This window comes from Peromyscus maniculatus, chromosome 18 (assembly GCF_049852395.1).
Source record: "Peromyscus maniculatus bairdii isolate BWxNUB_F1_BW_parent chromosome 18, HU_Pman_BW_mat_3.1, whole genome shotgun sequence".
Lineage (NCBI taxonomy): Eukaryota > Metazoa > Chordata > Mammalia > Rodentia > Cricetidae > Peromyscus > Peromyscus maniculatus.
The window spans coordinates 25547497-25572112 of record NC_134869.1 but is presented as its reverse complement, the minus strand read 5'-3'; the positions used below and the strand labels follow the sequence as shown (position 1 = coordinate 25572112).

General features: G+C 36.1%; 1 protein-coding gene across 3 annotated transcripts in view; it reads right to left on the bottom strand.

The window, feature by feature from the left end:
• Cep290 (centrosomal protein 290) overlaps positions 1 to 24616 on the bottom strand; it is an 81785-nt gene that overhangs the window by 42548 nt on the left and 14621 nt on the right. Inside the window, exons 13-27 of one of the 3 annotated variants that reach the window (XM_042263300.2) lie at positions 22602 to 22774; positions 20237 to 20399; positions 18428 to 18528; positions 18270 to 18357; positions 15593 to 15705; positions 14647 to 15405; positions 14364 to 14456; positions 14027 to 14111; positions 13394 to 13536; positions 12646 to 12810; positions 11211 to 11360; positions 9707 to 9822; positions 7607 to 7709; positions 7291 to 7521; positions 3851 to 4024 (exon numbers count right to left, since the gene is read on the bottom strand). In XM_042263300.2, coding sequence (XP_042119234.2) covers positions 3851 to 4024; positions 7291 to 7521; positions 7607 to 7709; positions 9707 to 9822; positions 11211 to 11360; positions 12646 to 12810; positions 13394 to 13536; positions 14027 to 14111; positions 14364 to 14456; positions 14647 to 15405; positions 15593 to 15705; positions 18270 to 18357; positions 18428 to 18528; positions 20237 to 20399; positions 22602 to 22774 — 2657 coding nt within the window. The remainder of the gene's footprint in view (positions 1 to 3850; positions 4025 to 7290; positions 7522 to 7606; positions 7710 to 9706; positions 9823 to 11210; positions 11361 to 12645; positions 12811 to 13393; positions 13537 to 14026; positions 14112 to 14363; positions 14457 to 14646; positions 15406 to 15592; positions 15706 to 18269; positions 18358 to 18427; positions 18529 to 20236; positions 20400 to 22601; positions 22775 to 24616) is intronic. The other 2 variants (XM_042263301.2, XM_042263302.2) reach the window with 2 other exon arrangements.

Sequence of the window (24616 nt, the reverse complement as noted above, 5' to 3'; positions counted from 1 at the left end):
AGGTATATGAACTTTTAAAAGAGGCTTTAGTTGTAATTGTGTATCTGTGTATATCTGTATGTGGCATCGGCATGGAAGAGCAGGTGCCCACAGATCAGATGCCCCTGAAGCTTGAGTTCCAGGCAGTTGTGAGATGCCTGACCATGAATGCTGGGATCTGCACTCAGGTCCTCAGCAAGGGCAGCAGGCACTCTTAACACCTGTGCTTTTCCTCCAGCCTAGGTATATCCATATCTCATATCCATCTACTAATTTTGAGGAGTGATGGGAAAACAGAAGAATTAAGCTACAAGCTACTCACTGAAGACAAACAAGATGCCTCAGCAAGTGTAAGTTCCTGCTGTGCAAGCCTGACAAGCTGTGTTCCATCCCCAGAACCTACATGAACTGACTCCTGAAAATTACTGACCTAAACACATATGCAAACACACACACACATAGAGAGACACACAGACACACACAGACACAGACACAGACACACACACACACACACACACACACACACACACACACACACACACAAACGATAATAGCAATAGTAAATAAAATTTAAAGAAATCGTTTTGAAGACCAGAGATGGAGTTCAGAGGTTCAGTTCTTGCCTGAATTTGATATTTAGCAATACAAAATAAGGAAAGAAATGGCTCACTGGTAGCTAACTGCAGATTTATCATTAAGAGCTTTGTTAGTACTAGAAAGAGAAAACAAAGACATGGAGAATGGGAAAAAGAAATTATTACTACATCTAAATAATCAGAATTATCTTTGAACAGTAACAGAATCACACCTCTGGTCTTCAGCAAAAGCAGTAAAAAGTAAATGGATCATGATCATTCCTAGGTAGTATTAATACATAATGACTCAAGCCATCTTGCAGATGTCATCAGAAATGCAATGTTTCATATACTCAGTACGTTCCCCTAAGCAAGTAAGAGCTTGTGAGCTCTCCAAATTATTTACGATTCCATGCTTACAGAAGGATCTGAAAGATTAAGCCTAAAGACATATACCACAATTTCCACTGAGAAGCCTGCAGACATATACCTTTATCTCTACTGAGAAGCCTATAGACATATACCTTTATTTCTACTAAGAAGCCTGTAGACATATACCTTTATCTCTACTGAGAAGCCTATAGACATATACCTTTATTTCTACTGAGAAGCCTGTAGACATACCTCAATTTCTACTGAGAAGCATGTAGACACATACATCAATTTCCACTGAGAAGCCTGCAGACATATACTTCAATTTCCACTGAGAAGCCTGTACTCAGTTTCTACTGAGAGGCCTGTAGACACATACCTCAATTTCCACTGAGAAGCCTGTAGACATATACCTCAATTTCTACTGAGAGGCCTGTAGACACATACCTCAATTTCCACTGAGAAGCCTGTAGACATATACCTCAATTTCTACTGAGATGCCTATAGATACAAACCTCAATTTCCACTGAGAAGTCTGTACACAAATACCTCAATTTCCACTGAGAAGCCTGACAGATACCTCAATTTCTATTGAGAAGCCTGTAGACATATACCTTTATTTCTACTGAGAATGATAAAAATCAAAACTTGCTTGCTTAATTTTAAAAAATGTAAAGAGTTGGGCTGGAAAGAACACTGGCTGTAATTGTCAGTAACTCCAATTCCAAAAGGTCCAAGAACCTCTTCTGGTCTCTGTAGGCATAGCAAGCATGTGATATATATACATATACATATATATATATACATATATATATATATATATATATATATATATATATATATATACACTCAAACAAAACACCCCTACACATGAAATCCAGACAAACAGCTCAGTGGATACATCTGTTTGCTGTGCAGTGTGAGGACTACAGTTTGGATTTCAAGCATCCATGTAAAGAGATGGGCAAGCAGGCAGCAGCTTCCAGTCTCAGCACTCAGGAGGCAGAGACAGGACCTTCAGGTCAAGCTGGCTAGGTAGACTAGCGAACTGGCAAACTTCTGGTTCAGCTTCACTAAATAAAAAGTGAGGAGTGATTGAGGAAGATACCGACATCAACTGCAGACCTCCACATGCATGTGCACACATGTGCATATTCATCTGCATAAGCCAGTGTGCCGTATACATGCAACACACACACACACACCACCACCACCACCACCACCACCACCACCACCACCAAGAAAATAAAGATTAAGAAGCAGTAAACAGAATAATGAAAGGCCTGGACTACACATACTATAGTCTAATGAAACTTATGACATTCCACTACTTTTGCCTCTGTGTGGGATGTGTATAAGAATAAGGCACACATGTGATGAATGTGTAGAGATCTAAAAACAGCTTTTGGAAGTCTGTTCTTGCCATTCATTTTGAAACAAGCAAGGTATTTTCTGATTGTTTCTGCCTCTGTGCTGTAGAATTCAGACTAGCTGGCCACAAGCTTCCAGGCAAGGCAATTTTCCTCTCTATCTTCCTTCTGGCTGTAGGAGTGATGTCATTATGGGTTGTAGCTGAAGTTTCCCTGGTCCTGCCTGGCCCACAGTCAGGACAATCTCTCTCACCCACCAGTCCCACAGCTGCTCAGACCCAAGTAAACACATAGAGACTTATGTTATTTATAAACTATATGGCCGTGGCAGACTTCTTGCTATCTAATTCTTATATCTTAAATTAGCCATTTTTTTATTAATCTATAAGATGCCACGTGGCTTGTGGCTTACCTTACATCTTACTTCTCATGGTGGCGGCATCTGGCAGCATCTCTTGACTCAGCCTTCCACTTCCCAGAATTCTCCTCTCTCCTTCCCGCCTATACTATACTTCTTGCCTGGCTACTGGCCAATCAGCATTTTATTTATCAATCAATCAGAGCAACACTCACAGCATACAGAAAGACACCCTCAACAATGGGTCCAAACTGGCTTTTTTCCCCCCATGATGTAGTAGTTGTCAACTTGACAGAATCTATAATCAGCTGGGAGATGGCTTCTCTGGGGGATTATCTTGACTGCATTAACTAATGGAGGAAACCCATCTTGACCATAGACAGGATTACTTCTGTTACTGGGGCAGAAGACTATATAAAATGGAACAAGCAAGCTAAGAAATAGGAAGCATGCACTCACCTGTGCCTTGATGGTAAACACAATGTGACGAATTACTTCACGCTCCTGCTATGTTGATTCCCGCCCCCCCCCCACCATGATAGACTCTACCATGAACTGAGTTAGATAAACCCTTCTTTTTAAAGCTACTTTTGTTGGGGTGATTTATTGCACAAATGGAAAAGAAACTAAAACATATGCATTTCACAGATCCAAATTACTTGTCAAATATGCTTTTACATTCACAGCCATCTCCTTCATTCCCCACCCTAATTTTCAATATTTCTAAAACATAAGAGAATAGAGATTTGGATAGCTCATACAACATCTAGGAAATGCCATTAATAATGCATCCACAGTCAAATAAATTCATCATAAGAAACCAAATCTAGGGATTCTGAGATCAGGGTAAGAAAAGAAAGGAATGGGTACTGAATAGCATTTCTCCCTTTAATTACATGTGTGCCATGAAAGAAGTTTAGCTCAGCTAACTCATATAAGACACATAAGAGGATGACCTAGATAAAGTCACTTTAAGCTATTTGCAATTATAAATAGACAGTATGTTACTTTTAGGTATATGCATTGATATCTGGGATGAACAACAGTTAGATTAGACCTATAATATACCTCTACTACAATTACATAAATAAAACCCAGCTTTAATCACTTGAAATCAGTAAAATTCCTACAGACCCCATGATGGCCTCAAGGTAAAGTGGCTAGTATACTAAAGTTCAAAGATCATACCCACTCACCTCTAGGTGTTCTAAGTTACTTGTTCTTTGAACAAGCATGTTATCTTTCTGCAATATGTCCCTGTACTTAGTAGTCAGTTCATTGTACTGTTTATTGGCCAGTTCTAGTTCAGACAGAGAAACACTATTATCTACAACTTTCTGGAGAGCCGCAATTTTAAAGGTAGCCATTTCCTGGGGGGAAAAGAAAGAAAAGAAAAGAAAAAAAAAAAGATACACTGAGTTAAATTTGCACATTTTTTTTTTTCTGGTAAAGCATTAGTCACTTTTAAGAAAGATAATTCAATTGAAAGCAAAGCAGAATTTAAAGCCATTTGAAAAATATATAATATTTCTCATGTTATTCTTTCATATAAGAAATAATATTTGGAAAGCTTTAATTAGCAATTTAAATGAGTCCTTTTATAACTTGTCACAGTAAAATAAAATAGAGTTAATTTAAGAAAGTATAATAAACTGCAATCATTCAGAAATCATCTTTTGATGCCTGCCTATTCTAAATTTTAGAAGATTAAAATCAATTATTTGACACTTTGTGACAAAATTAGCATAGACTAAAGAAACCTTTACATTTTAGCTATGTTTGCTTTCTTGAAGTCACACACACAAACTCATTTTTGGTTCCTATTATTGAGTGATTAAAATATTTAAATAGTAGTAATAAGGACTTAAGTTATTACTTACTTCGTATTTGCTACAGTTTAATATAGAGTATTTTTCGTCCAAAGAGACATGTTAAAAAGATATTCTCCAGAGTGGTGTTGTCAGGGAATTAAAACAACTGAGGTGTGGAGTCTGGTGGAAAGTCTTCGGTCACTTGGAAAGTGCTTTCAAAGAGTACTTTGGGGCCTTCTGTCCCTTCGTGCTCTCTTTCTCTTTTTACTGTAACTGGCTATGTTAAGAAGGCCTCTACTACCCACGCTCTACGATGATGTTCTTGTGCCACCACGGGCCAAAGGTAATGAGATCATATTCCCAAGCCTCCAAATTTCTGAACCAAACCCAACTTTTCCCATTTCTCAGTTGAATTATCCTAGGTCTTTGGTATAGTCCTGGGAAGAAGAGTAACATATGTTCTATGATAGCTCTGAAAGTCAATCAAAGGCACTAAGGTGGTTTGATTGAAACAAACAAGGTATGGGACTCTTAGTTCTGTCCGGTAAGATGCTCTATGATAAGCCAAAGTCACATAAAAAAGCCCAGTGAAGTGGTGGAAGCTAGGGGTGCAGTAACTAACCATGCTGACGAAGTGGGATGAAGAAGTTGCAGTTATAATTCATTCCTGAGCACAGTGACTTCATATCTAATTGCAACAGCTTCTCTTCGTATAAATAAATACCTACTATTCTACTTTATTCTAGGGTGTGGTTTCATTTTGTGAGGCAGGCTAGACAAAAGACATGGAAATATGTTTTGTTTCCTTTAAAATATCCCCTTTTTTATATTCTATTATAAAAAATAAAATACAAAAACCAAAAAGTAAAAAAAAAAAATGTTTGAAGAAAGAAGGAGGATGACAGAGAACTCCAGCTGCATTTTAAGCACTATCTATATTGGTAAAACTCCAAGATTCCAATCTTTCTAAAAGCCACATAAATAAAAACAAGAACATTCCTAAGTCTCAGAATCACCCGTAATTCCTGTCCAAATAGAAACAGCTCTCGGGTAAAGGGACAGACACGTGTAAGTGGGTACTCACTCCCAGGTCCTGTTTCTGGTGCAAAAAAACCACCTGGACGGTGTTCTGTTATCTAGAGAGCAGAGCACGGGGCAGCAGCTAGACATTTCTTACTAAATCTTTCAAAACATAAATGTTTTTTATATTCTACTTCACTTTTAAAAATCCTATTATTGAAAGCAAAAAGAAAATAAAAAGGCTAGGGAATTATTTGAAGTTACTAGAATATGTTATTTTTGCCAACACATGCCCAATAGGATAGATTCCAAGGAAAATAACAACTGCAAAGAAATTTTAGGACATATTAATAAGTGTTACAGATGTTATTATTTTTAATTAATATGTGATATATGATAAAATAATTACTTTAATCTTTCAATTTTTTATGCAAAACAATGAAGAAAATAACATTACAAAGTTAAATGAGTTTAGGGACTAAAACAGTGTTATAACGACTTCATAATGCCAAGTTTGAATTGGAAATAACAATATGAACTGGTATTCTAAAATTACACACTATAGTCCCTATATTGTCTAAGGAAAGAGACAAGCAGCATGACATCCCAGAGCAATGGCACTATGGAATCATTTCTGGGTATATAAATATTTTACCATCTAAAAAGAGACAGAGCTCTTTAAAGAACTGGATTACTTTATATCCACTGAAGTAGTGTAGAAATTAGGTCTAGAAAAAAAAATTTATGCCAGAAAACAAATCAGTCTTGGCTCAAAAACTAATGGATCCTTGCTAAAATATCTAAGAGATATTGTCAAAAGCCTCCTAATAGAGAAAGTTGAGATTCATCACTTGAGCAAAATGTGCCTAATGTTTAAAAGTCTGTGAATCCATTACAACCAAAGAAGAAGAATCTTAGGAGGAAACAAAGCAATGCCCCCAGAAACAGAGCACACACACCCTGTCCTTTTCTACCTGGTGGTAAAAAGGAAAGATCAAAGCACTCATACTGTCTTTACGATGGGAAATATACTTCAAGAGGACTTGACACCTTGGCCAATGACAAAAGTTCTCTACTTTCAAAAGACTGTAACAGCACTAATAATCTGAGAAAATCATGAGCACTCATTCCAGTCTATCATCATGAATGCTAAAATTATTGACAAAAATAGCAAAGGATCCTTTATGTATAACATTCTAAAATCTTATCAGTTAACTACTTAAAAATGTAGGTATCAACCAAAAATGACGTAAATCTCCACAAAAGACTATCCAAACAGATATGCTATCTTTTGGAGTAACGTAACATAATTATTTAAGCCACATTCATGCTAAAACTGTTCCAATTTAATCAAATCAAGGGCTCAGAGCTAAACTTGTTAAAATCAAAATAAATAGATCAATCAAATACTCTCAAAGAGAAGAGCAAAACAAAGCAAAAAAGGTTGCTGTCTTTGGAATTTAGGACATGGAACTATCAAATTCAATAAATGCATTATTCATGATCAAACTTAGAACAACCAAAGAAGACTTAATATAGTCTGCACAGTAGGGAAATACCGTCAATTTTTCAATAAAATAACATTATTACGGTTATTTAAACAAAAGTCTTCTATTATAGAGATGTATACTAAAAATATTTATCAGAAAAATGTCTACAATTTTAAGTATTTATACAAAAAAATGGATGAAGTAATTACAGCAAATGTCAATAATCATTAACCATTAATCATAGATGTGCATGATTCTTACTGTCTTCAGACCCAGAAAGTTCCTGAGTCAAAAGAAAAAAAAAATCAGAAATACCTTAAATCTTTGCAAACTTCCAATTTTTTCAGTAACTTCGGCTTCCATTGATACTAAGTCGTTCTTGTGTTTCCCATTTTCTTTTCTAAGCTGCCGCTCCATTTCCACTAAGGTCGTATACTGCCGTATAAGGGACTTTTCATTCACTTGCAAAACAGTGATTTTCCTACTGTTTTCTGAAAGCATTTTCTTCATTTCATTTGAATCCATCTGAAGGGCATTGAGCAAGTTCTGCACAAAATCACAGTGACGTTACCGAGTGACTCTAGTTATCCTCATCTGTACCTGGCAGAAGGACGCTCAAAGTGGTGCTTACATTATACTCCTTTATTTTCACAGCATCCTGTTGGACTTGATCCTCAAGTTTCCTCTTCTCCTCTTTTATTGTCTCAGCTTCTGTTTTCCAACTCTCCTTTTCACTATAGTATCATGCAATAACAATCAAAAAGATGATAAAGTAAATAGAACAAAATATTTGATTGCAAAAGGGACAAATTTAGATTATGGAAGCTTTAACTATTTTCAGAATAGGAGACATACTACTTAACATTCGACAAGCAAGAAGTTAAACTTTCACTCAATATTTGTAATAAATTAAAGGTAGTATCACAATTTTATCACATTTTCTATCTTTATCTGCCCTATCTCTTTAAAATATCTGCAGCACAATACACCAGTCCTCATCCAGACATAAACATACATGGCAAGTCTACAGTATTTTGTGTCAATAAAAAGTAAATAGAAAAAAAGGGTTCTTTGAAACTTCATTCTAGCACTAGAGGTTTCCTAACAAAAGGGCAGAAAAGCTGGCTGTACAGAGCACCCAATGGAGCCAATTGATTTGTTAAAAAATACATACATACATACATATATATATATATTTTACACACACACACACACACACATACATACAAAACTTCAATTGAGTAACTACTCAGTTAGAATATGGAATTTATAAACAAATTATTATAAAGAGAAAAGGACTAGGAATATAGAGTTAATACAGTAAACAAACTGTTACAAAAATCAAATTCAAAATTCCGGCCCAACTCTTAAATATGAGCAATGAATATGCCGGAATATTCAGGATGCAAATAGTAGACATTACTGAATTTGGAGACAACTAACTTTCTCTTCACCACTGGGTATCAAATGTAAAGAGTTTCTTGGTTAGGGGTGGGATCCTGTGTCCTCCCCTTAATTTTTTTTTTTTTTTTTTTTTTGGTTGTTTTTAAAGAGAGAGGAAGAAAAAATGAAGACATAAATTTGGGTACTTAGGAAAGAGAGTGTGTCTTGGAGGAGCTGAGAGCGGGGAAACATGATCAAAATACACTGTATGAGAAGAATTCTTAAAAGATCAAAAAGAAGGCATGAGAAAGATGTAAACAAGGTTCAAGAGCTCTACTGCACACATTGTGATTTCTTGATACACTTGAAAACTGTTAAATGGCAGATCATTATGTTCTCACCATAAAAACAATGAGTGGAATAATAAGTATATTACACAGGTTGATTTATCTATTCCACTTTTACAAGAATTAAAATAACTTTTTATATGCATAAACAAATATATTTATTTATTTATTAAAAGAAATCCAAATTAACACTTTTACAAGTACATACATCATTGCTGCTTACCAAAAAGTCATGCAACTGTTCATTTATGCTTGGCATAAGCCAATTTTAGTGGCATCATTACCTTTACTACTAAATGGCTTTGATTTGAACATGTGACTTAATTTTGATTAGATATGTGTCAAAATATGGAAAAACATGTTACTCTTCTTCAATGGACATAAATCACTGATCTGTGAACTTGTGGAAATGCATTATAACAATAGGAGATAGCAAAAATCCATACAAATTGATCCATCCTTTAACTACCTCTGGGTTTCCTGTCAATGAGATGCTACCATAAGTGTTTAAAATCACCTTTGATTATGAAGCATAATTCCTACTAAGAATATGATTGAATTGAGGAAATGAGGGAGATAAGGGGAAACATGTTAGTTCCTTATGAATATATTTCTATAGTGATGACAATGATGAATACTGCTAATATTTATAGTGTACAGTTCTGCAGTGCACTAGCGTAAACATTTTCATGTAATAATTCACTTAGATTGCATTACAACCCTAGCGGGATTAAAGCAACATTATCATAGAATTGTACAAGAAACTAAGATACTAAGTAAAGGAAAAGCAACTTGCTCAATGCCTCTTGCCACTGTTGAAGTCTGGTTGATCTCTACCAATTCCAGACATGAAGAGTGCTGAGCTTACTAAACCAGTTCAGAAACGTGTTTAAACACGTTTTTGACAGCAATTCAGTGGAGGGGGATCAATCCTTATTCTTTGTGACTGTCAGAACAGTACTACACTCCAACTAAAATTATAGTTTTCAAAACATAAATACCTTAGATAGTCTTTATATAACAGACTCTGCTGATGACGAATCACTGCAAATTTTCTGTTATAATCTTCAAGAGAATCTTCTAAATGCTTTAGCTTCTTTTCTTTACTGTCTAGTTCCTAAAATGTGGTTTGTAAATTAGAATTTAAATAGTATTAGACCATATCCAAAGGTACAGATTCACATTCCAAAATGATTATTACAACTCTGTATTTTCAACGTTTTAGTATAAGGCACAACAAATGAGGCAATACACATTAAAAAGTCCTACAAAACAAGCAAAATTCTTTTCAAATATGGCGGCTGCCGTAAGCACAAAAGCTATCAGATACAGGTTTCACCTTCAGCACAAATCTACACCAAACAGAACAGTTAAATGCTCAACTCCTATTACTTAGCCACATATTCTCTTGCCAGCACACGTTTCTGTGCCTTGACTGAAATTAGCCTTTCTATTTCCTTTGAAATATGGGGAAACTGTGACTTCTGCATTAATGAATTAAAGCATTTATTTGCATGCATGTGAGAGCACAGTGTTTGTGTGGAGGTTGGAGGAAACCTGAGGAGTCGGCACTCTCCTTCTACCATGCGGTCCAGGTGATTGATCATGAACACTGGCCATCAGGGCCAGCACCACGTGCCTTTACCCACTGAGTCACCCTGCTGGGCCCCCCTTTTTTTAATTAAAAAAAACATAAATCTTAGATCAAGCATATCATGTTGCCATTATTTGTTGATGGTGTCCCTCTAATGTACAAAAATAAGTCATTAATATTACTGTGAATTTAAAAATAGTGCCATAAGATGAATTTTAAAGAAATGTTTTGATATGTTAAGTTACTCTTATATGACTTAGGTAGCACACAAATTCAAATAAAGAAGAGTAATGTTATGTCCAAATACAAATGGTTATAACTCACGCATCACACCAATGGATAATCTAGCAGTGGGAAGCAATGATACCTACAATTAGAAACCTATTTTTAAAAGTATAATTACAGGGTATGTGATGTCACAGATATTAAACTTCAGGTTATTTTTAATCCCATTGTATAGACGGTAAACAGTAAAGCAAGCCCAGGGTAAGTAATAGAGTACCCTGTAGAATTTGCGTGGATCAACAATTCACACAAGAAAGAAAAGGGGAAAGTCAAGTTTACTTGCACAAAAAGAGACACTTCTAATAACGGCACTGAGGAGCTTTGTCATTTTATTCTCTCACTTTTCTAACCAGCTAGAGTCATGGCTACAATGCTATGTTATAGTATCTGCTTATAATTTTTCAGGTCCTTATAAATTTCAAATGAGTAACACAAATGAACTAGATGTCTGTACATGCTTTACATGGAGGTAAATGGAATAAACTTCCTTTGTTTCTATTAGTTCAGCTGACTCATCATCTACTAATAACATACCTGTTTCTTCTGAGAACTCAATGGAATTCATAGACTTAATTAAGAAACGTACTATCAAAGATGTCTGTCATTAAGACATAAATGACCAGTACCTGCAAAAGGTGTATTAGATATTCATTCTGGGAATTGATGATATGGGCACTGGACGGTGCTACTCCATCAGGTAAGTCTACACCTTTGTAAACTACATTGGATCCTGCAGACTGACGCAGAAGATCAGTTTCTTTCTCCAGATGTTCAATCTGGAAACAATCCAGAAATGATTATCACCGTTAGGAAAACTACAAGGCAATAAGTTATACTTCATGCTTTCACTATTAAGTATCTTTTTTAATGGACGAGAACAACTTGACAAGAATTAATTAGATTAAACTTCAATTTTTACTTAGAAATACCTAAGAGCTCTTAGGTTCTCTCTTTTTTTTTTTTTTTTTTTTTCTTTTTTGGTTTTTCAAGACAGGGTTTCTCTGTGTAGCTTTGCGCCTTTCCTGGAACTCACTTGGTAGCCCAGGCTGGCCTCGAACTCACAGAGATCCGCCTGGCTCTGCCTCCCGAGTGCTGGGATTAAAGGCGTGCGCCACCACCGCCCGGCAAGGTTCTCTTTTATAGTTCAAGGAACTTATTTTTCCACATAACTTCCTAAGGAATCTTATAAAAACAATGTGCAGAGAGTGAGAGACTTTGGAATGTCCAGCCTAAATAGGGCTCAAGGATATACGTGAACGAGGGGTACAAAGATCCTAAGGACCAGAAGTTGTGGGTGACTGAGGAAACAGCCTTTTTCAGCCCCAGCAGAGCAGATGCCCATATGGAGACTGTTGTGACAGGACACACAGTATCTGTAAATGATCAAGCCTGAAAATCCCAGCACAGAGGAAAGGACACACTCATGAAGTCCCAGCCCTAGCCAAGGAGTCATTTGTAATTGTTAACTACCAGGAGAGGAAGAAATCCATTTTCTTCAGGAGAGTGACAATGGGTCTATCTATCAACCATACTCCAGGGTAAGCCCCATGGTCTGGAGTAGTTAGTTGGCTATCACAAATCAGAGTCTATGGTTTCTGTTAGTTTCTTTTGGCTGTTGTTCTAAGAGGGAGAAAGAACACGATGTATGGTTGTTAGAGAGGATCTAAACAGAGCATGTGTGGATGGGATATAATCAAAATATACTATGAAAAATTATCAAATAATAAATAAAAACATTTTTCAAATGTTTTCAAAAAAGTCATTTTAGGCTTGAAAGAACTCAAAGGACATTCTCATCTCATAAAGCAGTCTTTAAAAAAACGTTTCCTAGCCAGGTGGTGGTGGTGCACACCTTTAGTGCCAGCACGTGGGAGGCAGAGGCAGGCAGATCTCAGTGAGTTCAAGGCAGACCTGGTCTACAAAGGGAGTTCCAAGACAGCCAGAGCTGTTATATAAAGAAACTCTGTCTCAGAAAAATACAACAAAACAAAAGTTTCCTATTGAACATACAGTCATACAGTCATAGGCATAATATTTGCTTGTATTTAATAAAATTCTCACCTTTAAAATTGCTTTTGTCAACTGCTCTGAATAACTGATAGCCTCTTTCCGGGATTCCCTGAGTTCTTGTCTCAACTCTTCATTCCGTCCTGTGAGCTGGTCAACTTGGGCTTTCAAATGCACACTGGCATCAAAGATTCCTTCTGCATTCTTTGATTCTATAGCCTAGCAGATTTATATTATATATTACAAATGCAATGGAAAACAGTCAAATCATAGACAAGAAAAATATGCCCTTAAATAATTTAATCATCTTTCTATGTTCACTGGCATGTCTAATAAAAATGCTATTGAATTTCTTATTTATGAAGTAATCTTTATAAAATTTAAGTTTGGCTTATGTTACTATACATATTGATTACTTCATTAAAATAAATAACATTGAGCAAATATTAATAGATTAGTGAAGCTGAAAACAACCAGACAGTAATAAGATGATCAGCATTCATATATGAGCCCGTTTCTTGTTAGCTGGGCAAGTAACTTAGTTTCCTTACATCTTTACTTCCTCACTTCAGCATCTATAAAGCAGAAGTGTTAGTTCTGCAGTTTGTGGGGGCAATGTGATGAGCTGCTGCTGGCACCTGCTGCTTACACTTTCCTGCCATGATAGGTTACACCTGAAATGTATAATTCAGCCTGTTTCTTCAGCTGCTTTTTATCTGAGTAATTTATTACAGTATCAAAAGAAGAAACCCACAGAGAAGGGTTGGCTGCAGGCACACATTAACATGCAAACATAACTTACATTAACCAGTCTTTCAAGACTCGGGATGATTAGAGATGTTTCACCTCCTTTCACATCAGGATCCTTCTGCATGTCCTTAATAGCTTGCAAAATTTCTTTCATACCTTCCTCAAGTTGTTTATTTTCTTCAACTAATTCTTTTACTGCAATTACATTTTTTTCACATTGAATAAATAGATCTTTTCTACAACTTACATTTTCCATGTGACAATATTTAGATAGAAAAAAATTGAGAACAAAAATGTAAATAAAAGTTCAACTATAAATGGAACAAGAATAGCTGAAGATAACCACCACACCTATTTTAGTCATGTGCATATGCACACACACACACACACACACACACACACAAACACAGAACATGGCTTTGTCATATTAAAATCTTTAAATTTTCATAACTTTACTTTCACTTAAGCACATAAAATTGTGATGTATTTTCATAAAAAACTGCACTTAACATTCTATAACAATAAAAATATCAATGTAAACCACAAAGGTGTATTACATGGACTGAGCTATAGATTATAAAGGCAATTAAAGATTCAAAAAATAAGTAATGTACTAAAATCCTGTAGGTTTAAATTTTAGTATAGGGAAAATGATACAGAAAAGGATGAGATAATAGTAACTTACATTTATTCTGAAATTTAGCAATCACTGTCTTACTTCTTTCTAAATCTCTTTCCTTTTCAATTAGTTCTCTTGAAAGAAATTCATTCTGAATAAAGAGAATAAAAACGTTTTATGAAAAACCACAGTAATAAGGAGGTTTCAAAAACAATGCTTTATAAATTCAAGTTTAGCACTCCAGGAAACAGGTTATAGACACAGCCATTCTAAACTACAGGATGTTCATCTTCCCACCACCTCTTCTTCCTGCATTCCCCATGGCAGGAGGCAGAGAGAGGCACAGCAGGTTTCCGTCCTAGCACCAATTACATCCTTGCCCTTGATGCTGTCTTTACACTACCTGTTCTGCCTGGCTTCTCTGACGGTCAAGCTCTATTTCTGCATTTCTATTCTGCTGTTCTTGGGTCGATAAATCCTGTGCTATGGTTTCACTCTAAAGAAACATTTAATATATTAGGCAAGTCAACAGGTATATTGCAACTTTAGAGTTTTTTTTTTTTAAGTACAGATCTGCTATATATGAGTTTTAATATGTAAATAAAAAGAAATCTTAGAATTGTTTACAGAACTCTGGTAAGAAAAGTAAGACAGGGGTTGCATGAATATATTTAAAGAAAGCTCACCTGTGATCTAAGGAATACTAGCTCTCTCTGTAGCTGCTCTATAAGATTTTCAAGGGGCTCTCTTTGAGACAATTTGCACAGTGCAGTAACAGGCACAAGATCTGAAAGACTAACTTGGATCGGACTTCTCAGCATCTCAGTCTGTGAGGGTGATTCACTCTGTCTTTTATTGTCTTTCAAACAGAAATCAGCACACTTTGCTTGAGCATGGACCTGTTCATCTTCTGATGCTACTTTATCCACATCATGGTCATACGATTGTTGACAAAATACTACAGATTTTTGCCTATGTGATAATTTCTGCATTAATTCTGAAGCTGTTGGTGAAACTTGAAAAGAAGAACTGCTTTTCTGCAAGAACCTGGTTTTCTCTAGAGCTTGATGGCTTCCTGACACTCTCTTCACACACTCATCAGAAAGAGAGCATGGGTAATCACTTATGTCTTCATTGCTCTCCTTACTGAAGGTTCTGACTAACGAGTCTAGATTTCTCAAAGATTGTAGACACGGTGCTTTAAAAATCTCCCTTATTGTAATGGCTTCTGGAGTTGGATTATCGTCTTTTACTTGCATAAACGAGGAACATTTAGTGAAAGAGACAATGGGATCCACTCCACTGTCTACACTACGATGAATTCCAGACAGCATTCTTGATAATGATTGTACAGTCCTATTTTCCTCTGTCTCATTCTGATCTGATTGCAGAATGCTGAATGACGGTCTGCTATGCAGCAGCTCTATGTTAGCTGAACTCTTAATCTGTATTCAAAGTAAATAATGTCTTGTTAATCAATCATGAGACCACCAGGTTATCTAAGCAAGCAAAAATTAATATTGATTTAACAACCTCAAAGAGCAGAGGTGCTAAACGAGATTAAATGATGAAAAAAAAAAAAGAACTACTAGCATTTTTCTTTATTCTTTTAGTCAAAGCATTACTGTTTACCTTTGATTGTGTTTCATTCATACTTTTGAGGCTCATAAAATTTAATTTTCCTTCTCCTATTTTATCTTCCTGAGAAAAGTTTTCAGTTAGGTTCAAGTCCTCAATGGTTAATCCTACAACATGAAAGATTAACAAATAAGAAAGAAAGGAAAAATAACTCTCCTTTAATCCAATGCAAGAATAAGGTTTTAATCTAAACAAAAGGTCCAATGTTTCTAAAATCCTTGATCAACATGTAGCCAATATAACTCTCTGATCTGTTAATTTTTAATAAGCTATCAATAAAATGAGACTTTCAATTGTATCTTTATCATTTGTGTTCATGTTAATTTAAATGTATCCAATAATAAGTAGAAAACTATTAATACATATAAAGAAAATCAATGAAAAGCCATATATTTTTATTTTAATATTTATATTTGACTTTATTTTTGTGAAGCTGAGCAGTGATTTCATGCAGTGTTTTTGCATGCAAGGCAAGTGTTCTAATAGTAGGCTACAATCTCAGTCCTCCAATGGGATTCTTAAAAAGAGATTTTAAAAATGTATTCCTTTTTATACTACTATTTTATGTGCATGGGTGTTTCAACTACATGTGTGTCTATGGACCACGTGTGTGATCAGTGCACCTACAGGGCACAGAAGGCGTTGAATTCCCCTAAGACTGAAATTACAGAAGGTTGTGGCCAATCAACCTTACAGAAGGTTGTGTGTGATGGAAATTGAACCCAAGTCCTCAAGGAGTCCGTGCTCTTAGCTGCTGAACCATATCTACAACCCCTTTAAAATTTACTTATTTTGATAATTTCATACATTTGATAGCATATTTTGATCATATTTACCCATTACCACCTCTTATGCCCTTTCCACACCCCTCTGAACATCTTATTCTCAGCAAATCCTCTTCCTGCTCTCATGTCTATTGTTTTCATGATCTCTACATTTAATTACAGTTGCTTGTATGAACAAGGATGTAGGGTACTTACCAGAGTATGGGAAAGAAGCAGGAATTTTAAATAAATTAATCATTATACTGGTACATTGTGGAGTTGCACATCTCTACACTAATGAACTAAGGTCACATTAAAAAAAAGATGGGGGGGTGTTCAAGAGATGGCTCAGTGGTTAAGAGCACACACTGAGCAGGTATGGTGGCATATGCCTTTAATCATAGCACTCTGGAGCCAGAGACAGGAAGATCTCTGTGAGTTCAAAGCCAGCCTGGTCTACATAGACATTTCCATGCCAGCTAGAAACAGCACAGTGAGACTCTGTCTAGCCACCTTGCAGTGCCTACTGAGTTCATATATCTCAGAGAAGAACACATTACTTTCACTCTCCTAAGCCAGTGCAACTAACTGCATTCTACACAGTTATCTTTATATCCACAGTATATGTATCTCTCACTCCCTCATCAAAGAAGTACCTCTTTGCAGCAGATGGACACCATTACAAAAAGCCACAACTAGTAAAATTACAGAGAACACATGGCTATGGGTGTCCATCCCCAATTGATAGCAACTGTAACATAACCCTTACACCTGAGCCTCACAGAACATCGCAGAAGGGACAAAAATATTGTAAGAGCCAGAGGATCAGGAAGTCTGCTGAAAGACTGAGTCTTCTGTCTATGACAGGGAAGAAACACCCATGAAATCACAACAGGACAGCTGCTTAAACAAGACCTAAATAATGACGATACCAGTTAATATCTTAACATGAATAGGAAAAATCACATGGAGTCGCCACTAGATGAAAAGCTACAGGAAACTAAAAACTACTGAGAGAGGGAGAATTAGTTTCCCTTAGTTAAGGACCCTACCCAGTTTACCAACGCCAAATGGTCAGCCCTAAAAACAAACATGATTGTAACACAAAATGGACTTACTAGGTTGCATTTATTTATTTACACACACACACACACACACACACACACGGGGATCAAAGGAAGAACATGCAAGGGGTTAGGGGAAGAGTGGGGAGGAGAAAATTATGTTAAAAAGTATTTAATATTCCTCCAGAGGATCTGAGTTTAGTTCTTAGTACCCACACCAAGCAACTCACAACTGCCTATAACTCCAGCTCCAGGGAATCCAATACCTTCTTCTGGCTTCCATGGGCACTAGCACATGTGTAGCAGACAAACAAATACATATAAAATAAAAATAAACTTAAGAAAAAAAGAATTAAAGAAACACTCTCTATATATGGTCCCCAAAACTGAACTGCAATGGCTGTTACAAAGACTATGCTGTCTTTCTAAAAGTAAGGTAAACAAACAACTGTATTTAAATTTAAGCTTAATGAAAACTTTAAAGTAAATAATTTTAAAAAACCCTTCCAATGTTCAGCTTTTAAAACAAAGTACCATTCTAAGGGTGACATACAGTAATATAAAAATTCCTGTTTTAAGATTAGTCACAACAAAGTGGAGCTGTCTAAAAATCATCAGCCTATACACTGAATTTTGTGTGTTCTCAAAAGTGTGTAATTCCAAAACCTGATTGTTGTTTTATTTAATTGTTTCAGGGTCAGGATCACACCAATTATACATGGTTATCTCTTTTTCGGGATACTATAATAGAGCAAAATCATCTGCGACATACAGAACAGCCCAGATCCAGGTAAGTCTTTCCAAACGGCGCTGCTTTTACAAGTATAGAATGACTGAAAATACCTGAGGCTGCATTCCTTTTTCCTCTTTCTTGAGCCATTTGACGAATTTTTCTTTTCAAATCAAGTCGTTCTTCCTCCAGACTTTCAATCTGCAAAGGATGAATTATTAGTACTTCTCCTTAGTCCAGACAAGAAAACTGTCAATGGAGCATTACTTGCCTCTTTCAAAAGAATCTGGTTTTCAGCTCTGTACTGCTGCTGTTTCAAGCGTTTACTGTTTCTAAATTCAGTTAAATCAATCATTGTCTTTGGTTCAAGGCCTAAAATAGAAAGCAATGTAATTAAAAACTTAAAAACTTGCAAATGAATGGCAAAATCTTCATAGAACATCAAGTAACTGGATTCACCAGCCAATATCATTCGAAACATGGAGACTTCCTGTCCAAGAACTTTCCAGACAGTTATACTACAAAGAACGTTAAGTTAACTAATTATGAAAATCCTGACAAACACATATGGGGATATTGCAAAGGTGCTACAATTCAATCATTAAGGAATCTTGGCAGGAGGTAAACTTGGTTCAGTTCCCACTTTAAACTTGTAACTTAGATACAAAGATGACATTTATTTACTTGTTTATTTATGATTTTAATCTGCCAAGAGTATAATAAGTATAATGCTTAAAGCAGTGAGTGCTTGGCAGGTAGCAATCATTATTAATATTAATAATGTTATTATTGGCTTAATCCTTTCAGCCAACTTGCCTCCTAATTTGCCTCCACTTCCGAGGTGAAAAATCAGGTATCAAGACAGTGTAAAATAATTGTAAACCAGACTATGATAATTAAAAGCTAAACCCCTAGCCAGGCAATGGCGGCACATGCCTTTAATGCCATCATCAGGCAGCAGAAGCAGGCAGGCCTTTGAGTTCAAGGCCAGCCTGGTCTACATAGCAAGTTCCAGGACAGCCAGGGTTACACAGAGAAGAAACCCTGTCTTGGTTGTGGGGTAGGGGGGGTGCGGGGGGTGGGGGTGGCTAAACACCTAAAGACAAGACAACATGGCTTTTGTGACAGCTCTCTGGATAAGTCAGAAGTTATTCATATAGACCTCCAGATTCCTAGCTGTGACCTGACTGGTCAAAAAAATCAGAAATCTAACTTGAATGTTTAATATAATCCTAAATTCTAGTTAGATAGGCTTCACAAATAATAATCCATATAAAGTATTTATTTTTCTATACAAAAATTTTATAGATTGTCACTTTCACTAAGAAAGCACTAATTGATATTCAGCAAATATAATGAAATTATATTTAAATCATAATATTCATTTTATAGAAGCAACTTAGATTGTGCACTTCAGCTATAACTTATCATATAAACTAGCAATATTAATGAACTCACCACTTATTTTAAAAAGTATATAAGTTCCCAAGTCATATTTGAAAATTATATCTTTGACTAAAGGGAACTCTTAAAATACAAAACATAAGCAGTTTAAATTGTATTTATAAATCCTTAAAAGGTTTATAAAGTACTTTTAAATGGCCTCATCTGAAACAAAATCAGTTTGTAACATAACAATTCATACAGAAGTTTCTTATTTGCAGAAATACAGTTGATTGCTGGTATGTAGCATAATACAATGCACTTTCACCTCTGGGTGAGCAGTTATTATTACTAAAGACATACCAGGCCAAGGAAAGCCGTGTTCCTCATCAGCCACCCCAACACAGTGAGGTCCCCAAACCCACTTCATTCAGAGTACCTCTACTTTTGTTTAAGGGTTTCTACAGAAACATTTATTTGAGGAAAAGTACCCTTCAATTACTGAGGAGTAAATAAACACATGTAAAGTAAGGGCCAGAGGCCAAGCACAGGGGAGGAAGAACATGTATGTGGAACGAGAGGACTTTGATTTGGTGAACAGGGCTACTTCCCCTCCAAAAGTATAAACAAACCAAAAGGAGACAAAGACTTAGAAAGCAGGGTATAGGAAAAAGAAATGTCTTCAAAAATAGCTTACCAGCCCGTTCTCTAAGGGCTTCATTTTCATCAAGGACATCATTGATTTTCATTTCAAGCTTATTGATTTCCTTGGTCAATACTTCAATCTCTCCATCTCTTATTTTAATTTGGGCTTTACAATGCTTTATTTCAATAACAGCATCTTCTAAGCCATAAACACCCTGAAAAATATCCCATCTAACTTAAATATAACATAATTTATTTGAACAAATAAATCATATGTGTGAATTTACTTTTTTTAAGTTGATGGGTAAACAAACTTACCTAGACCTGTATTTTATATGGCAGATTTTTTATAACTGATACATAAAAATAAAAATAGTGCATATTAATGGAGTCTTTTAATGTGCTTCTATAAACCAAATCTAGCAATGAGGGCAGAATATCAACATCTGATGCTTAGGCAATGTGACTCAGAATATTACATATGAAACACTGAATACATAGACATATACGTAAAGGTACAGAGATAAAAACACGAAGATAAAATCGGGCATACCAATCAGTACATAATTAATTGTCTGAAATCAAATTTAAAAATACGAACAGTCCAAGTAGATTCAGTTGATATAGTTGGCACCAAAGCCATCCCCATCACAAGGTTATCAAGTGTCACACCCCCATGATGACACAGATAACAAGGGATCTAATCCTGCTACCTCATCAGCGGTATCAAACAGAACACTTCCATCAAAAGGTTTGAAAGGAAGGTAAATGCAGAAGGAGGAAAAGGGAGGGCAAAATAACAACGAGGTCTGGAAAGGCCAGAAGAAATCAGACAATCAACTATGCATCTAAAACAAAAACAATCAAACGCACAAGAACTCTGTAACAAACTAAATGTGCACATATGGTTTAAATGAGCTTTTCTCATCTGTGCTGACAACGTTCCCTCCAACAGCCAAAGATCGCCTAACAAAAACCCCTGTACAAACATGAGATGCCTTCTTTTGAGTTGTTGGTCAAGGTTGTCTAAAAGACTCTCAAAACGCACAGCCTGTTGCTATTGCCCTTGGTTTTCCTTCCCCCAGTGGTAGAAGGATAGATAGTCCCAGTTACTGAAAACACCACCCATTTCATAAACAGGGCCTAGACCCCCCTATTGGAACTGACTTTTAAGCCTCTGCCTAAGGACTAGCTTTCATACTACCAGGAGGCACCATGGAAGATTGCAAAGGTGGGAAGCAGCTGAAAGCCCTACCCACCTCTGCTGCTTATGAACCGCAATGACCAGCATGGCACAATAATCCCGAGGGAAACTACACAGTGCTAGTGAAGTCATGGTTAATGGAGGAGAACCCACAACCACTTTACTAAACAACAATCAAAACATACGTCCTGATACCTACAGATAAATGTAGTCCTCTTTCTCTCTTCAGAAGAAGGAGACCATTACTGAAAACCACAGGCAATCAAAATGCAGAGCTGTAGAGGCCAGTCAGGCTCAGGGACCATGGCAGAGAGGGGGCACAACTTTAAGAGGGAGATAATCATAGTTTTAAGAGAGATTTTAAGAGTGAGATAATCAGGCAGATTGCTATGAGATTTAATGTCAGAAGCTGTGCCATAAAGTCTCATCACCATGACGGCCTAAATATGAGCTAAACAGGAATGACAAGAGATATGCCAAGGAAAGCCCACGAGGTCTCCACCTTCCACCAAGAACTATAGGCAATTAACGAATGCTCAGCAGGAAAAAGTCTTCTCCAGTGAAAAGCACAACAAATGGTTATCCAATACTAAACAAACACATAACTGCCAAGCAGCGGTGGCGCACGCCTTTAATCCCAGCATCAGGAGGCAGAGCAAGGCAGATCTCTGTGAGTTCGAGGCCAGAGAGTTCTGGTCTACAGAGAGCGATCGAGGACAGGCACCAAACCAGAAACCCTGTCTCGAAAAAAACTAACTAACTATATACATACATAACTAATTATGCGGGCTGATGAAGTTATATTTGGGAATATATATATATAGAGAGAGAGAGATTATACATACATATATATATATATATGTATATGTATATATATATTCCTAATATACACCTAACAACAACTAATGACAAAAGAAGCAATGAGAGGAAAGAGGGTTAGGTGGGGAGGCTTTGTAAGGAGGAAACAGAAGGGAGAAATGATGGAATTATAATCTCAAACATAAAAGATAAAGTAATAAAAATAAACTTTGTAAAAAGGAAAACTGTTTGGAAACAATTCTCTTGACATAAGCCAAATGCCCAAAAACTTGAATAGTTTAAAACCTATAGAGATAAAGAAGGCTTTCTACATGGAACAGAATAGAAGCCACACAACAGCCCTGGCGTCAAGAACAATTTCAAGCTCTTTGGCTGACAAGATAAAAATACTTACAGATTCATAATCTTTTAATCTCTTCAGAGCCTCAACCAATTCTTTATCCTTCTCCCTGGCATCAGCCTCGGCCAGTTCAGCTGTTCTCTCAGCCTCTTTTGTTTTCTCTTCCAAAATTTGTACTTTGGAGTGAATTTTCATATAATGAGTCTGTTGGTGAAAGCTTGAAGTACCTACCATGTGAAAACAGAAATCATGAATGAACCGAATTGAGTATTCCTTCCTATTAATCAGTTGTTCCCAAACAGGGAAAGAAGTACAGCACAAAAGCTTCTTATATGTAAGAATTTATATTTGTAAAACCAAGGACCAAGGTACTGTTTTGATTTTATTAATAAAACCAACTAAAAGGTAGAATTGAGTAAAATTACTCTAACTAGAAGGATAAGGCTTATAAAAAAGGTTGTAAAAGATACATTACTATGACAAAGGATAATAATAATCAACACTTCTTATGACCACCATTAACAGTAAAATAGATTTTTCACCTGCTCATCTTGAACTATCGCCAGAAATGAACAGTTTGTTTTTTCCTAGCTGACATTTTCTGGGATTGTCAGGACTAGGCATCTTATGGTGTTCCATCTCTCTGCACATTCCTTTTTAGTGTCCTGTGGTTATTTCATTTCATCTCATTAGCCTCCAAATTAGAAGTATTCCCAGAGATTCATTTTAAGATTTTTAGATAACCTATACTCCTTCCCTTGATGGTCTACACTAGTCCCTAACTTCAAGCTGAATTTTCATGGAGATGTATGCCAAGCTTTTATTTTTAACCTAAATTGTGCTTAAGAACTTTAGAAGCCATACATAAGTATCTACCTAAGACTTTTAGCTAAATGCCTAATAAACATCTCAAGTTCAACATGTTCAAAACAGTACCTCATCATCTCTAAACCTTCCCTTCTCACAATCCTTTCCAAGATACAAATCAAAAGTCCTAATTTTTGTCTCTCAAATCTTCCACCTAACAAATTCAACTTCTATCAAGTTCAAAACACATCTAAAACTGACTACCGTTAATACCACTGTTAGCATAATGCCCAGTCGATTAGGTTATTCCCACAGCCTGGTAACACTGCTTCCTTCCTTACAGTCGCTACAATCTACTGCAGACACAGTCTAGGTGAGACTAAATCATGCCCATCTCTTTTACCTAAAAGTCAAAGTCTTTACAATAAACTACAGACTTAATAGCAAGGCCGTTAGCATCCTCTTTGATCTTTTTTTCCGCTATTTTTCATTGTTCACTCTCTTCCCGCTACCAACATTTACCTGTTGACTCCTAAACAGTTAGTGAGTTTGAACACACGTCCACTGCTTGCGACCATACACACTGTTTACTCCTTCACTGCCTTTGAGACACTGTTCCAGCATGTCTAGTGAGACTCTCGTTTTACTGTCTAAATTACAATCTATATGTCCGGCTGAATATTTTGTTGTTGTTGTTTTTTCAAGACAGGGTTTCTCTGTGTAGTTTTGGTGCTTGTCCTGAATCTGGCTCTGTATGCCAGGCTGGCCTCGACCTCACAGAGATCTGCCTGGCTCTGCCTCCCTAGTGCTGGGATTAATGGCGTGTGCCACCATTGCCTACCCAATCAATTTTTTTATCTTTAGCAATTATAATTATGCCCATGAATTTATTGTGAATCCTTTTGAACTACCATACCTCAGTATACTTACAAGATGTAGTTTTATAGAAATATGGGTATTTCAAGGGCTTAAAGTCAGAGGATTTGATGTAATAGGCAAAATTGTATAACTTAGTCAAAGAATAGGATGACAGATTTTTGGAGAATTATTTCAAATGCCAACATACAAAATTATTTCTGAAAATAATTTGACAATGGGTAACACATCCACCAAAGAATCTTTGTTAATTATAAAAGACATAATATAAAGACAACCTACATTACCATTTTAACTTTTTATACAATTGATCTAATACTAATGTCTAAGTAATTTTCATCATGAGAAAGATGACAGAAAAGCATGCATTATTTACAAGTTTAAAC